This window comes from Formica exsecta, unplaced genomic scaffold, assembly GCF_003651465.1.
Source record: "Formica exsecta isolate Colony F162 unplaced genomic scaffold, ASM365146v1 scaffold105, whole genome shotgun sequence".
NCBI lineage: Eukaryota > Metazoa > Arthropoda > Insecta > Hymenoptera > Formicidae > Formica > Formica exsecta.
The window spans coordinates 45346-61764 of NW_021848390.1; the positions used below are offsets into that span (position 1 = coordinate 45346).

General features: G+C 31.7%; 3 protein-coding genes across 7 annotated transcripts in view; 1 reads left to right on the plus strand and 2 right to left on the minus strand.

Moving 5' to 3' along the window:
- The window catches only part of LOC115233348 (adenylate cyclase type 2), a 42351-nt gene extending 37189 nt beyond the window's left edge, over window positions 1-5162 (plus strand). For 4 of the 5 annotated variants that reach the window (XM_029803714.1, XM_029803705.1, XM_029803740.1 and 1 more), the window contains 9 exons: window positions 76-181; window positions 261-319; window positions 681-851; window positions 1289-1520; window positions 2017-2180; window positions 2277-2514; window positions 3012-3266; window positions 3532-3649; window positions 3882-4751. In XM_029803714.1, coding sequence (XP_029659574.1) covers window positions 76-181; window positions 261-319; window positions 681-851; window positions 1289-1520; window positions 2017-2180; window positions 2277-2514; window positions 3012-3266; window positions 3532-3649; window positions 3882-4147 — 1609 coding nt within the window. In that variant the 3' untranslated portion in view covers window positions 4148-4751. Of the gene's footprint in view, window positions 1-75; window positions 182-260; window positions 320-680; window positions 852-1288; window positions 1521-2016; window positions 2181-2276; window positions 2515-3011; window positions 3267-3531; window positions 3650-3881; window positions 4752-4966 lie in introns of those variants that run through there. The other variant, XM_029803722.1, reaches the window with a different exon arrangement.
- A 310-nt stretch (window positions 5163-5472) lies between these two features.
- LOC115233389 (chitooligosaccharidolytic beta-N-acetylglucosaminidase) lies at window positions 5473-12095 on the minus strand. The gene is made up of 6 exons (XM_029803778.1): window positions 11960-12095; window positions 9701-10112; window positions 8584-9027; window positions 6541-7052; window positions 6084-6214; window positions 5473-5797 (listed from the first exon to the last, which is right to left on the minus strand). Exons 1-6 carry the CDS (start codon window positions 12019-12021, stop codon window positions 5565-5567), a joined length of 1794 nt encoding a protein of 597 aa, XP_029659638.1. The 5' UTR covers window positions 12022-12095; the 3' UTR covers window positions 5473-5564.
- Window positions 12096-14518: 2423 nt separating this feature from the next.
- On the minus strand, window positions 14519-15755 carry LOC115233512 (mediator of RNA polymerase II transcription subunit 10). The gene is made up of 3 exons (XM_029804000.1): window positions 15596-15755; window positions 15250-15333; window positions 14519-15169 (listed from the first exon to the last, which is right to left on the minus strand). The coding sequence occupies exons 1-3, from the start codon at window positions 15715-15717 to the stop codon at window positions 14980-14982; spliced, it is 396 nt and encodes a 131-aa protein (XP_029659860.1). The 5' UTR covers window positions 15718-15755; the 3' UTR covers window positions 14519-14979.
- Between the last annotated feature and the right edge of the window lie 664 nt (window positions 15756-16419).

The following is a 16419-nucleotide window of genomic DNA, read 5'->3' on the forward strand; positions in this document are numbered from 1 at the left end:
ATATAATATTATTTAACATTTTATTTAAAATTGATTAATGTGTGATATGTGTATATATTATATATTTTATAATAGATCGAGACCTAGTAGCAAAATGACAAAATATGTGGAATGTTGGGGTGCGGACAAACCTTTCGCCAATATAGCGGAAGCAACGTTAGCGAAAAATATTGGTCTAACAGTAAGCTGTCTCATTTATTGTTTGTATAAATAGTTTTAATAAAGTAATTAAAAAATGTGCCGCTTCTTTTCCTCGACAGAGTATCGCAATGATCGAATCGAATTTATTGGCGAACAATGCTAGCTGCTTTGACACGCAGTAAGTTATACATATTTTAATAGATTTATGTCAATATCGAATCAACAGACATTAAGATCGTTAATTTGATATCGCGTACAATACACTTTGATTTTAATGATTCAAATTGATGGCTAAATTTAATGATTTTCAAAATAACAATTATTTCTCTGCATTATGTCACTCTTCTCTTCATTATGCGTTGCACACGTGTAACTATTATTGATGTACTTTAATATAATCCTTTTCAAATAGAGATATGATTTTGACGAATTATGCTGTTACGATTTTGATGAATTATGCTGTTAATAAAATTAAATCAATTATATAACTTGTGCAATAAATAGAAACGTTTTTTTTTATAATTTTCTGCACTATGTAGACAATGGTGCGGTGGAAGCGAGGGGATTTCGCCTTTTACTTATTGGTTTAAAGACAAAAATCAGGAGCAGCTTTATCGAGAACAGAGGGATGTGCAATATCCTTGGTACGTCGTGGCTTCCAACGTGGTTTACATGATCATGTTCTGCATCCAGATTATTTATCTACCAAGGCGAGTTCCTGTAACAAACTAATCGAATGTTTAATACTCGGGTCAACTTTACGGAAATATTATCCTAACGATATAACGTTAAAACTTATAAAACCAATATATCCGTGAACCTCTACAAAATAAAATTACATTGTCAGTTGTATAATATTTTTAACAACTTTTACTTTTTTGGAACTATATAATAAAACAAGACTATTATATAAATATATTGTTGAAAATACTCGTTTTAAGTAATCTACTTTTATTTATTTAACTCAATTAAACAAACTTAAACCTTAATGACAAGTTTTCACACATAATGCTAAATTATCAAATTAATTATCTCTATTAATTATATATGTTGAATTCTCTTATCGATATAAATGGCATCTAAATAAATGAAAAAAATATGTTTACTAAATATTTTGAAAATCTTTAACTTCCTCTTTTATTTACAGAAGCATCGCGGTTTATGGTTGCTTTGCAGCTGGTTTAGCATCTCTAATTATATTTGCCGCAATTTCGTGGTTCAGCGGAAAAATCGACACTAGCAATGGCGAAGAAACAAGTCGAATCGCACTTAGCCGTGGTATCAGAATAACGGTGTACTTAATAACGGCTCTACTAGCTATCGCGTCATCAGTCATTAGTCTGATCGAAGTCGATCAGTCTGCTAAAAATATCGTGCCAGTGTGTATGCCTAAAAATAATAAAATAGTAAAATATAATAGTAAAAAAGATAAAATTATAGCACGTACTAAATATTCTTTTACGCGTCTAAACAATTTATTACATTTAAAGTTTAATAATTAATACCACATTAATATTAACATCGAAAATTAAAGATTTGCAAATACAAATTTAATGAATAAATCGTATTTTTTATTGACAATAAGTTGGGAAAGTAACAAAACATTCCAACAATTTATATATATATAGCATTTATTATAATCACACTTTTCAATTAAAGTCTATTTACTAATTATCTGTTTATATGTTTGTCTCATAAAAAAATTATTTTTTGTTCCATTAATTTTATAAACTTTTAGACGATTCTGTTTATTATTTGCTAATTGAAAGTTGCATTACTCGTTATTTATCTACTTTTTTATTAACATAAGATTCTATCTCAAAGCACGCTTATATGCTTACTTTCTGTATTTTGCTCAATAGATAATATTTCCAGCTGTACGTGTATTCCTCGGCAATAGCGTTGGTGATTGGTTGGACCCACTTGAGAGTTGGTTTCTTGTTGAAGCTGAATGTAATGCTTCTATCCATTGTCATAATACTCGTAATCTTCTCTCAAGCACCAATCATCCAGCTGTATTATGAGAGTTTTGATACCAAGTGAGTGATACGACGCTCCCGAGACTCGAGTAACGTGTATTATAAATTGCGAACTCGCTGAAAAGCACTCTGTTATCGCGAGCAACGTTCCCGCAGGTTTTACGGCATTCATTATCTAATGCAAGTAGGATATCTACTGGCGCTCATCAGCCTCATACTTCACATTCTCGATCGGCAAGTGGAATACACATCCAGAACAGATATCTTGTGGAAGAGTAAGCTGAGAGTCGAGCAGGATGAGGTGGAAACCATGAGGGGCATTAATAAGATTCTCCTGGAGAACATACTGCCGGCTCACGTAGCCGATCATTTTTTAGCCACGAGGGCTACTCAAGTGAGTTCTAGAAAAACTTTTGTCTTTTATTTTATTGTTTTTATCGTAATATCTAAACAATTAATATTATTTTTTATCATGAATCATTCATTGGATTAATCGAAAATTGTTTTATTGAGTTAATTTATACATTTATACACCTTAAATATTGGAATTTACATACTTTGTTATAAATATCACATACATACCACAATAAAATATGTTTATGCCAATAAAAAAAAACACAAACAAATTAATTATTTTTCGTTCTCTACATATTTATTAATAATATTTCTCGCATATCTACTCTTTTCATTATAAATTGTACTTTTGGCAAATTAACAATTATTTATTAAGACTGGATAATTTTCACACTACTAATTATTATTCAGTTCATTATTTCCAGCAAAATTGTTTTCTCAGACTTATATTAGGTAATTTATCATCTGATCCTAATAATAAATGTATATAGCGATGCTAGAATAAAGAACAATTATCACACAGCCTTAAATTAACAGGAGCTCTATCATGAGAGATACAGCAGTATTGCTGTAATGTTCGCGTCGATTCCAAATTATAAGGAATTTTACGACGAGACCGACATAAACAAGCAAGGCCTTGAATGTCTGCGTTTACTCAATGAGATCATCTGCGATTTCGACAAACTCTTACTCAAACCGAAATTCTCAGGGATCGAAAAGATCAAGACGATAGGTAGTACTTACATGCTGGCGTCTGGCCTAAGTCCGGGAAAGGAGGACAGTGATAGCAAGGTAAGAGTTCTAGATCAAAATCTCAGAACTGATATAGCTTTTTATGAAATCTTTGATCCGTTTATAAAGATTTATAATTATTAATTTATATATTTATTGTTTTTATCTGAATCTAAATTTTAAAAAAGCCATTTAAATTAAACATTCACACACGAATGTATAAAATAATTATACGCGCATAACAAATAAAAAATTTTTTTGTTATTTTTTTATACCTTGATGAACAATTTAAAATAATATTATCCATATTATATATTTCATACAGGACTTACTAAAGCAACAAGATCACAACGTAATCGTTCTCGTCGAGTTTGCCATTGCGCTTATGACGATCCTGGATCAGATCAATAGAGATTCTTTCCAGAGATTCAAATTGAGGATGGGTAAGTATATTGAAAATTATTATAGCAACAAAAAAACAATTAATTTATTAGCATTAAAATATTATTATTACATTTTTCATAATGAGAAAAAGAAAAATTTTTTTAATGAAACGAACAATCCATAAAGAATTAGAGAATGTTTATTTTTAAATTATATTTATCAATATAATTTATCAATAACTCTCTTCGGCTTTGCAAAATATAAATAACAATCAAATATCTTTTGTCGTAGGCTTAAATCACGGCCCGGTGATAGCGGGCGTCGTGGGTGCTCAGAAGCCGCAGTACGATATTTGGGGAAACACAGTAAATGTGGCTTCGAGAATGGACAGTTGCGGTGAGATGGATAAGCTTCAAGTCACCGAGGACACTGCCAAGATCCTCATCGATGCCGGATACGAACTCATTTGCCGAGGACCGACGTACGTGAAGGGCAAGGGAACTCTTATTACGTACTTCGTGAAAACGCCCTTCGATGACAAAGAGAAAAATTATTAAAGTGAATCACATAAATTGTTGAAACGTTCAAATCAAATTTAATTGCTCGCGAGAACGAGCAAGATTTTTTCCATGGTACTACGATCTCCATGAACAAATGTCAAAATTGCAGAAAATAGAGTTCTGCTTATACGGTCAAATGAGCGTATAATATATGAAAAAGATATAAAAACAAACAATTCCCAAATTTTAACAATCTGTCTGTTAATATGAAATATGGATGTTAGGTTTATTCGTTTAACTCGTAAATAAGATTTTATCTCTTTGCGTGAAAAAGGGGGAAAACTAATATGAAAGAAGTTATATTTGTTAGAAATCTACTATAATAATCGGATCAATTGCAATATCCAAGAATATTGATATCGTCTCTGTTGTTTAAAAAATGAATAATCGACACGATACGAATACGAATATGTATATTCGCGATTCTTATTCTCTCGATGTTTTCTTCCTGCACTTAATCGAACAAAGGAAGTGGCGAAAGAATAATTATATTGTGTTCTGAAAATAGTTTTATATTATTAAGAATGAGACATGATCTCTCATACACGTATCTTGCAAGATACTTCATAGAATCGTTACAAATAAATTTCCAGCGTCAACTCAATTCAATTTTCAATTTATAATCGATGATCATGAGCAATATTACACCGTACCTGCAAATAAAGATTATTTATATGTACATACATATATATATATATATATATACATATATATATATATATATATTATATATCGCAGCTGTCAAAATGAATTAATCATAAATACATATATATATATATATACACTTATATATTTATCATTAATTCATTTTGACAGCTGCGACATACGCAGATGATTTTGGACAAACACACAATTTCATCTCTCTATCGAGAAAAACAACGAGAACTCAATCAATCATTCTGGTATATGATCGATGTACGAGATTGCTTTATACGGCTGGCATTTATTGCCTTTCAGTTCGAAGATGTTGTGAATTATATGAATAAAGATACGACGATACAATTTGTTCTAATTATAGCGTTATCATTAATTCTTATAGAATAAGATATATGAATTCTATTTGACATACACATAGAATATTATCGCGAGTCAATCCTCATGATATAATTTATAAATTATTCAACTGTTTTTAATATTTAAATATGAATACATTGAATGATGAAAAGTCCAGATTTCAGAAAAAAATGTTTTTCATTGATAAAAATTTTACTTTTACACGGTAATTTATGTTTTCATCGCAATCGATTGCAATCGATAGCACGAAATCAAATTCAGGTCAGAACCATCGACGTCAATCAAGTTTTTACAAGAAAGAAACGAAATGACAAGGTCAAAATAGCTGTAGTGATTTATTTTAACATGAAATATATGTATATATAGGTGCATAGAAATATAAATCTTCGCCGCCTAGAATTTATGCGTAGCACGAGCCTTGGTTTTGCAAGCACCACTCGGGTTCCAAGCTGTCCGCGTCGATTCCACGTTCGACGAGTCTCTCGCGTTGCCTCAACATCCTCTGCTCGGCGTGATGCCAGCTAGAATCCGGTTCACTCCACAATCTCTCGGCCATCGCGGCTGATCTTGGCCACAATCTCGAGTCGGTGGATGTGCTATCCGCCTGTTCGGTCCAAAGTGCAGCCTCTCCACCTGTACGTATTATACTATTAGACCATCGGTTATTTGCAACTACTTGCGATGTTAATATTATAAAGTAAATAAAAAATTTTGTTGTAAATTCATATTCGATAAATCTGATCTATATATTGACATAATATTTTTAAATGAATTTTTCTTGTTACAAGTATTATAATATTACACATTTTACACATAACATATAGAAAATAATAATTATTCAATACGATCTTATATAACATTTTATCTCATAATATACAAATTCATAGCAATGCTGATAAAGTTTGAACAGTGATTTTACCTAGAATAAGATGCTTCTTGTTCCCATATCCTTGTTTCTTAACCATCTGTAATGGAGAATTATCGTAAATCTTCTGCCAGCCCTTATACGGCGAGCACCAGTTGACACCCTCGCCTACCCAAGCTGCAAATCTATAAAAAAAAAAAAAAATTAATGTTTAATTTCTTAAAATAATTAATTTGTATTTTTATAGAATAAACTTAATACACATAAACCATAATTATATATTATAATTCATATAATATGTATATATAAATAATTATATGTATATTAATTATTTAATGCTCATTTTTTCAAAGTAGCATCTACGTATTATATATATATTAATTAAGTTTATTTAAAGATTATTTAAATCGTGCAATACATCAATCAAAAATTTTAAGACTTCAATTCTTTGCGAAAAAATCTTACAAAAAAGAAAAAATATACATCGTTATAATCCATTAATTCTCCTCACCCACAGTCAAGATATAGAGCATCGTAGTTTGAGAAAATAACTTTAAAATCATTGCGCAGCAGTCTCCCAACAGTCGGATCGTCGCCAGTCGTCCAAATCTGGATCATATATTTCTTAGGATCGATATGATGAATATTCCCCTCGCTAGTAAGCCCGCTGGTCCACAGGATGGCCGGGATATTCTTACCACCGTTAGCGATCTTCAGTTTCTCCAGAGCTCTCTCTTGGAAGTAGTCCCACAGAAGGTAGAAGCTGCTGTCGCTAAGATCCCATCCCTTTTTTAGCATCCAGTTGGTGATGATATTCGTGGATCTCCAGCAGTTGATATTCACTTCGTCGCCGCCCATATGGAAGATGTCCGGCTGTCGGAAATCTTCTATCATATCTTTGTAGATTCCCTCGAGGACTTCGTACATCCTCTCGCTGGTAGGATTCAGCTGACCGCATGGCGGCTCCACGCAATAGTTCTTCCAAGGCTCGGCTTTGAAACAAACTGTCGTGTTGTCGCCAACCTTGTATAAAGATGGAGAAAAATAGTAAATTATATTTAATAAAAATGCATCTTTTTTTAATAGAAAATTAAAATCAATTTTAGAAATAATTCCCACACACACGTACATCTCAAAATACTTTCGCATAAAATTCTTGTAGTAAATCAATTTAAAATGTTTGATATGATCTCTAGGCTGTCATACAGGGTGTTTCCTAATAAGTGGGAAGTATTGCAATGGCGGATTCAGGATACAAAAATAAGAAAAAAAGTTCATATAAACATATGTCCGATATGACTTTATTTCCGAGTTACAGCCTATTTTATTTTCTAACAGAGTTAAGATAGCATACTTGATTCTCGGTTTGCTGTTTATCTGCAAGATTTGAAGAACTTGAAGTCTTGCTAATCTATAAAAAATACACGTGTTATTTGTATTATAAGTGGTATGGTTCGTATCTTGTGCTCAGTGAAAGTAAAGTATTCGTATCGTACGTTAGCGCTATTAACGCAATAGTCTACATTTAAAGTAAAAATTATGGCTTGGTCAAACAATGAAATAGCAAACTGCATCTCATATATAGATTTTCCGATGGTAATGCAATCAGAATTAGACTTTTGTATGCGGAGAAGTTGGAAATATTGGAAAATAAAACAGGCTATAACTCGAAAATAAGGTCATATCGGACCTATGATTATATGAATTCGGTCATATGTTTCTATAAATTTTTTTCTTATTTTTGTATCCTAAATCCACAACTACAATACTTTCCACTTATTAGGAAACACCCTGTATATCATATAGAATATTTGTCTTGTATATGTATGTATATACTGTATATATTTATTTCATACACACATATATATGTTGCCATTTTATTTTATTTTATGATTTTGTATTAAACACAATTAATGTATGCATTGCTCTATATTATTATTATATATATGATATTGAATGTATGCATTTGATTGTGTGAATGTTTAATAAAATAATTCAAGATTATTTTAAACAACATCTGTGCTTGAACAATATACATGACATTTTTTGATTAACGATTATTTACTCAGATACAGATGTTAACTCTGAAACAGACTATTTAATCTGCGATGGCAATTAGTCATTAAGATACGAACGAGTAAGAAGAATTGATGCAATTTGCAAGAAAAGAGTAATGCGTAAACATCTTTTTTTACATCATCAAGAAAAACACCATTTTTGTTACTCGCTGATCGAATTGCATAAAATTTTCAATCGGCTCAAATTATTAGAAGTAAAATTGTATTGATACAATTTTTGTTATAAAACGTTTCAACTAAATCTTATCCTTTCTCATGAAAATTTTCATTTACGTCGTAATAAACTTAATAATGTATGTTCTCACACTTATTTATTACTAATACCCTTTTCATAATAATGAAGAAGTCTCTCGCGATAACTGATTCAAATAAAAGAGTAAATCATATGTCAGATTATAGATCTACTAAGATAAGAGATCTACTATTTATCAGAAGTCACATTAGAAAAATCTACTGATATACAAGTTATCACTTACCCACTGCCAACCTTCGCCGACGTGCGCAGGTGCGTCGAACTCCGGCAGAATCCTGACACCGCGGACCAGAGCATAGTCGACGATCTCCCTGATCATCTCGGGCGTGTAGATCTTGGTTGGCTTATAACTACCGTACTTAGCAAAATCAGGCCATGTTCTGCTGACATAGGGAAAGCTGTGGGAGTCGGTGATATGCCAATGGAACGTGTTTAGTTTAGACATGGCCATGCCGTCGATCGTTCGCAGAATCGTCTCTTTGTCAATGTAATTTCGACTAGTGTCCAGAAGAATCCCGCGGTAAGGATACTTTGGACCGTCCACGATGTATACTTCATTGGCTATTTGAATCTGATTGCGCAGATCATCGAAGACAATCAGCTGGCTAAGGGTCTCTATGGCATGTCGAGCACCAAAGTATGTGTTTGTTGTGATGTCAGCCTCCACCTAAAATTTATTTTAACAATTTAATATCCATTTTAATTATGGATGTATATTAGAAGCAGACGGATATACAAGTTTTCATTTTTCAAGCATTTTCTTAAGCTTTGAGTGATCAAAAGATAGAAACGATAACAATGTGCAGGAAATTATATAATCTGTCAGTCATGCGAAAAGTTTTAATGATTTTAATTCCAGCGTCAGCGCGTCACTGACGTATTATATTAAGAAGATCACATGGTCATTAGCGGAATTTAACACAGCACGAAATAAAACAGTGATATACAATATATTTTTCTCTCTCGGATATATGCATAGAAAACTCGTTTTTGAACTTCAAACATCTATTTCATCAACGACAGTTACGAAAATAAGATTAACAATAATGCTTGAAATAATAGAAAAGTATTTAAACCAACTATAAAATCTTAGTATAAATATTTTAGCTTTTAACGCCACCGCGCACGTTCATACTTGCCGTTATTTTTCCTGAATCTCATTTATCTTAACTTTTATTCGTATAAGAAATACAGACAATTTTATTTTCGAAGTCTAAATATGACAGTACATAAATTACAATCAAACGATCCATAGAAACATCGGTCGACGATTTAATGAGAACCCAAAATAAATGTATTCAATACGACGCTCGCTTCTTGCTTTTCTTGTTACAATTTACCTGTCCATCGACCATAGCAACTCGGAGAGTATAGCTCTCGTCGGTATCCAAGGTCAGCTTGACATCGTCGAGATTGATTCCCTCGTTGAAGCGAATCACTAGCTTTATGCTGCACGTATTCGGAGTCACGGAACCGCTGAGTCTCTTTGCGCCCTCCTTTAAACGACCCACGTTCCTCTGAAGAAGATTTCCACCCACCGTATGCGTGGAGATCCCGGTCAGCACAATGTTCTCGAGGTTAAGCGGTACCGTGGTCTTGCCGATGGAGAGATGTCCCGTCGGTTTCGGCCAAAGTGTACCAGCTTGACCACAGGACAATTGGCATACGCTAAGAGCGAGCGGATTGATATCCTGTTCCGTGATCAATACTTTCTTGCAGAGACCACCATCGCACTTATAGTGCCAAGGAGAACTGCGATTTGAAGAAAAAATATCGAAAAACTCTTTGCCGGATGTTTCAATATCGCGCGAAAAAAGTCTCTTATTTTTTGTATAAATTTTATTAAATCGATTGATTGTTCTCGTTATTTTTATATATATAAATATCGACTTTATAATTTACTCGTAATTTTAGTTCTTTGATTTGCAGCATTTATATTGATAATAATTTAATTTTTAAACAAAATGTCTATAAAATAGCTTTGTATCGCAAAATTTGTCTACATATACATATAATGAGTACAGTGACTAATATCATCTTTTAAGATAATAGGGGCAAAATAAAAGCTATCGTGTCTGACATGTGGCGTTTATATCAAACGTTTCTTGTTGATATATTTAATCAGTTAAGTGTGTGTGTGTGTGTGTGTGTGTGTGTGTGTGTGTGTGTGTGTGTGTGTGTGTGTGTGTTTATATGAAATAACCGAAATATATTATTTTATAGCAATGCAAGTTAAAATTTGCATTTTATAGAAAATTATGATATCTAGAACCTAATAATATGTTGCTTAAAAAAACATAGAGAAAGTGTATATTAATTGTATTTTTATGTAATAAAAATATGATTCTCTATTTATATCAATAATCAAGTAATGCAAGATATAGTTGCAAGAGAATACGATTAATCATTTTCTCAATCACATTTTCTTTTCCGCTATCAATATCTGTTAATATCAACTAAACTATATTTAAAGAAACAAAGACCGTTTATAGCAATAAACAAACATTTAAATTTCGTAAGATTTTAATAAAGGATTTTAAATCACATACGACATAGCGTTAATGCTCTGATCATATGATATTCATAAAATAAAACTCGAGACTATATCCATGAAAGAATTGGAATGTATAACGGTGTCTGACTATGCCACTATGCATAATTTAATCATTTTTAAAGCACTAAGAACGACTATCACATTCTTTTCAAAAAAATATTTATTTTATAATAGAAATATTTTCTTTCACTTAGAAATAACGTAAAATAACATTTGATTATCAAATCACAATATTTCATGTCTAAAATTCTATTTAAATTCAAAGAAATAATTCTCATTTAAAAACAAGCATAGCAAGTTATATTTTATTACATTTACATCCTTTAATGATATGCCATCATTGCCTAAGAATTTCTGAATAGAAAATTATACTTTAGATTAGATTATAAATGTATATTTTATTTACGCGATTTTTCTATCAAGCATCAAAAATAATTCCTATTGTCAAGAGAAAAGGAATGGCAAATTTTATTTCATCGTTATGACGGCATCTACTACCGTGAAAGAATTTCTAAATGCAGATTATGAATATGCATTCGAGAATGGCTTGAGAATGGCGGGAAAAAAAATAATAAACTTAATCATCTTTCAAACGTTTCTGAAAGACCTTGAGGCGACCAATGCGGTCTATTTCTCAATGAATCCACCCACCTGTTGCTTTCACCGTATGTATCAAGTGAATTACCTTTCTCTATCTAAAACTAACATTCATGTGATTGGACTGAGCGCTGTTGCTTGATTGCTTTAAAAATGCATGTACAATGTATGCACAATCAATTCGTGTTCCTATCATGCGAAGACACGATGATGATCGGAGGAAATAGCGAAATAATAGCGCATAATATTAAAAATCGATGAGCAATCACCAAAATCTCAATTTATTGAAATTATACCGATTTTAATCTTTGGTATCAAGTGTTATTCAACGTTGGATGCGCGAGAATAATCTTTGTATTTATACGGAACAATAGCAATGCGACAATCGATGCATTTTCTCTTGATGAAGTTAGAACGATATTTCTCCAATTTCTGGCTCGGTACTCACGTGTACTCCTCGGCCTGATTAGCACTGCCAAGCGCGAAGACGACAATCAGCAGAGCAAACATGCCGCTTAAAGTGATAGCCTACTGTTGTGACCGAGCTACTGCCCACTACTGCTCGTCGAAGACTCGATTGTCGCCCGCAGAATGGTTTTATCCTTCGCTCGAAGATTACATTCATGCCGCGTGTTTGGGTAGGGGAAAAGCCGAGTGTGGGGCGAAACTTCGATATATCTAATGTTCGAAAAAAATTCATGCACATCACAGTCGCATTGCGATCCTTACGTTTCGTTGTGCCGTGTAATGAATATAATCGTTTGAAAAAATAGAGGGAAGTACAATATGTAGATAAGCTTTCTATGAAATTTTACGGAAAAATATCATCTTGAAAATATTGTACAATATTAACTACCTACTGAGATAATCAGTTCTCGTAATAAAAATCAGTTTTTGTTAGAAAATTTATATTTTCTTGTTAAAAAATATGCCGGTTAAAATTTTTATGTTAAGTATTTAACATATTCATGTGTTAATTTAACATGTTGCTGTTGTGTTAATTGAACTCAAATGTTAAATTATTAAAACAACTGAAAAAAGTGTAAAAATAACACAAAATGTGCATATATTTTTAATTTTATATATATATGTAAGGTTACACCTTACCTAGTGTTATATGGTAGGTGGGTTAGAGGCTTTGTAGGTTGCGCGCGCAGCGGCAACAGCAAGTGTGATTGGCTGTTTGCCGACTACAGCGCCGGAGTGTGTGTGAGCGGTGTGAGAGAAGCGAGGAGCGCGTGCGGACGCCATTCGGTGTTTGTCCTTCGAGTCGTTAAGCGATAGCTAAGCGTTTTCCATAGAAGGTGTTTTGTTCGCGAATACACGACTGTTCGTAGACTAGACCCGAAGAGATTTGTATCCGTTAGTGCATTTGGTAGAATATATTCATATTTGAAGTTATTTACCAGCCACGGAGTATTTTCCGGTGACCATCATTCTCAAGAACAATCCTTTCCGTTAGCCTTATTCCCGGCATCTCCCGACTTTCTACGCATCCTTAACTTTCTGCGGTTAATTCAAATAACCGCTTAATAGCCAGGAAAGCTATTACATATATATGTATATATATTCCATATTATTAATGACAGGATTTATAATTAAAATTTACAGAAAAATATGTTGATTTTACACAAAATTTTTATTTCATATTACTATAAAGTATGCACTCATTTTGTGTTGAGATATTAACGTAGTATATTTTAGTAGCATCATTTAACATATCCATATTATATTAAATTAACACAAAAATTTGTGTGGACCGTTTGGACCATGTGATATATATTATTAAATTTAAGCCAAGTTTTCCAACTCTGCAGTTTCTTCCGTCGTTAAAATTCAAATTAATGTCATTAAAATTATAATTATTCTCGCAACGTTGTAAATAATCAGAGACATGCAAAATTCAAACCCATTTAAAATAGAAAATGCAAAATAGTTGGAACTTTTCTATTTGAAAATGCAAAATGCAAATCGGTTTTTAGACATTTATTTAAAATAGGAAATAGAACATAGGTATTTTTAAAATAATTTTTGAAAATAAAAATAGTTTTTTAAATATTTATATTCTTATATTTATTTAAAATTCTATTAAAATTCTTATTTTTTTACTATCTCCATCTATTAAATAGATTCTATCTATTAGATTATATCTTACTATCTCTATTTTTATTTCTTATGTAAAGTCGCGTCTGTATTCTGGCATCACTGCGCGGTACATATATACATCATTAGCATAAATGTGGCAATGGATTGGCTACGTACACTGAAGAATAAGCCAGTGTCCGTGTGTGCCCACCGTGCGTTAAGCCTACCATTTCTCACAATAACTAAATTAACAAGAATTTATAGATCGCTATTCTGTACACGGCTATACCGATAGCTGTAGGTTTTGTAACTGTCGTTGCGCACGTATTTTGACATATCAAAAAACATGCGCAACCACACATACAGAACCTACAAATATTCTAATTTACCAAATTACTATTATAATTATTATATTCTATATTTTTATGCACTGATAGAGCGCTTTTTTAGTTTACCAAATTACTACATTGCTTTTACTCGTAATATATATATGTAGCACAGATAATTGAAAGCAAATATTCACTCAGCTGTTTTTCGTTGATAAAATATTTGTACAACATAAATATTATCGATAATTTCATATATTTTATATCAGAGTACAAGATTTTGAATTACGCAAGAAGAATTTATGATTGTGCCGGTCATTAAACACACTTGACGTATTGCATCAATTCCATTACGATAATTATAAAATAATATATCTTATCATTAGTAACCGTACGAGTCGCGTATTTGATGTGCGCGCAATAAAAAATATATATATATATATATATATATATATATATTAAATTATCGTTATTATATCTTATTATAAGATTATTATAAAATACGTGAGAAAGAGAGATAACAAAAATTTTCTCTATTACTTCCCTTTTCATCTTTTAAAATCGCAATCAAAATAAATTTAATGCTTTTTCATTTCGATTTTGATTTATTAAATATATACTCTCTTACATTTATAGATCAATTAAAGTGGTTTTTTGTAATTTGCGCTTGATACCATTGGTTGTAAAATAATTTTGTATATATATTGCAGTTATGCAATTGTCTGGATACAAATGATATAGTGTAATGCTATTCAACATAATTTGTGTGTCAGTCTAATTACATATGATTAACTGCATCACACACACACACACACACAGAAGTGCAAAATATAAAAACTTTTAGCCGTTTGGATTGCTTGTAAACTTATTTAATCTTTAAAAAATACTGCATATATATTTACATCTATAATATACAAGGAAAGAATATTGAATATATTTAGATAACACATTTTTTAAAGAAACATAAAAAAGTTATAAGAACACAAATTACATTTGTGGCAGCATGTATAAAGAACCATTTGGTTGTCAAAATCTGATCCATAAAAACTAGATTATCTTATTCATCTCCGCGAATTGCTCTGTACTTGGTCAATTCATTTGGAAAAACTCGATTCAGTTCCACTAACATATTCGCCTTGAATTTTCTATAAGCATCAATCTTTCCCTTCACTTGTTCATTCTTTGTAAGAGCTTTCTCTATACAGTCTTTGGTGTACAATTGAGGATTTCTTCCTTGGTCAATGTAACTGAAATAAGCATTTTTATATAATAGTAAAATTTAGCTTTATATATAATTTTAACACTTTTAACATATTGTCAAACTTACTCAAATACTTCCAATGGCACATGGACATCTTGCACCTGAGATTTTAGTTTATCAATCTCCTGTAAGCCATTAACTAGACCTTGTCTACAAAAAAAAAATTTTTATGGGTATGATGTACACTTAATTAATATCATATTATTCAGAAAATGAATAAGTTAGAAGTGAATATGTTAAGTAAAATTTAATGCCACATGAATATAAATAGCTTCGGTTCTAAGTGTGAATCATAATATATAGCAATTAAAAAGATTGATATCATTACTGTTGCACACTGCGAGATTAGCATATGAAAACACTGTCTTCACACGCAAATATACAAAGATATGCATATTATATAAATACTCACATCTTCTGATTCAGTACGTTTTGTCCTTGAGGTTGAAAATCACTTACTATAATACGTATTTGCCGCACATTTTCGATAAAAAGCTCTAGTTGAGCTTCCAGGTTCTCCAAGGCGGACGCCATTTTCGTCCATTCATTTACAATCGTCTTTATTGACGACGATCCTTACGGGAGTTGGTACGACTAGATAAAAAAAAAGCTGCGCGCTACTGTAGATATATGTAGATTTCTACATTATCAGTAAGATATAAATAGTGATCTGGTAAAGGTAAAATAAAACATCTACATATCATATATTTTATAATAATATTATAAACATGAATCGATAATGCTTAAAATGCTTAATACTTTTATTTCTTGAATAAGAAAAAAGTGAAAGCAATTTATTGTAAATATCTTCTACACGCGTTATATTTAAAAATTAGTAAAAAAATTATTAAGAAAATTTATTTCATTTTATATTTTTATTATACATAAAAATACTTCAATTATAATTTATTATCGCTCTAGTATACATATACTAGAATGGCCTTTATATAAGGCCATTGCACGTTAAAAAATTTTAGTCATAACCATAAAGGCCGTATTACACTACAGGTTGTCGGCTCGGTTACGGTTGGGGTTACGGTTGATAGTTGCGGATTGACCAATCAACCGACAAGTTGCTTTGTTCTGATTGGTCAATCCGTAATCATCAACCGCAACCGAGCCCGCAACTCGTAGTGTAATACGGCCTTTAGGCCGTAAGCAAATCAACCAATCACAGTTTAAATATTCTTATTACTTTATAAGCGGGGAACACACACTTTTGCATAAGCGCATAAT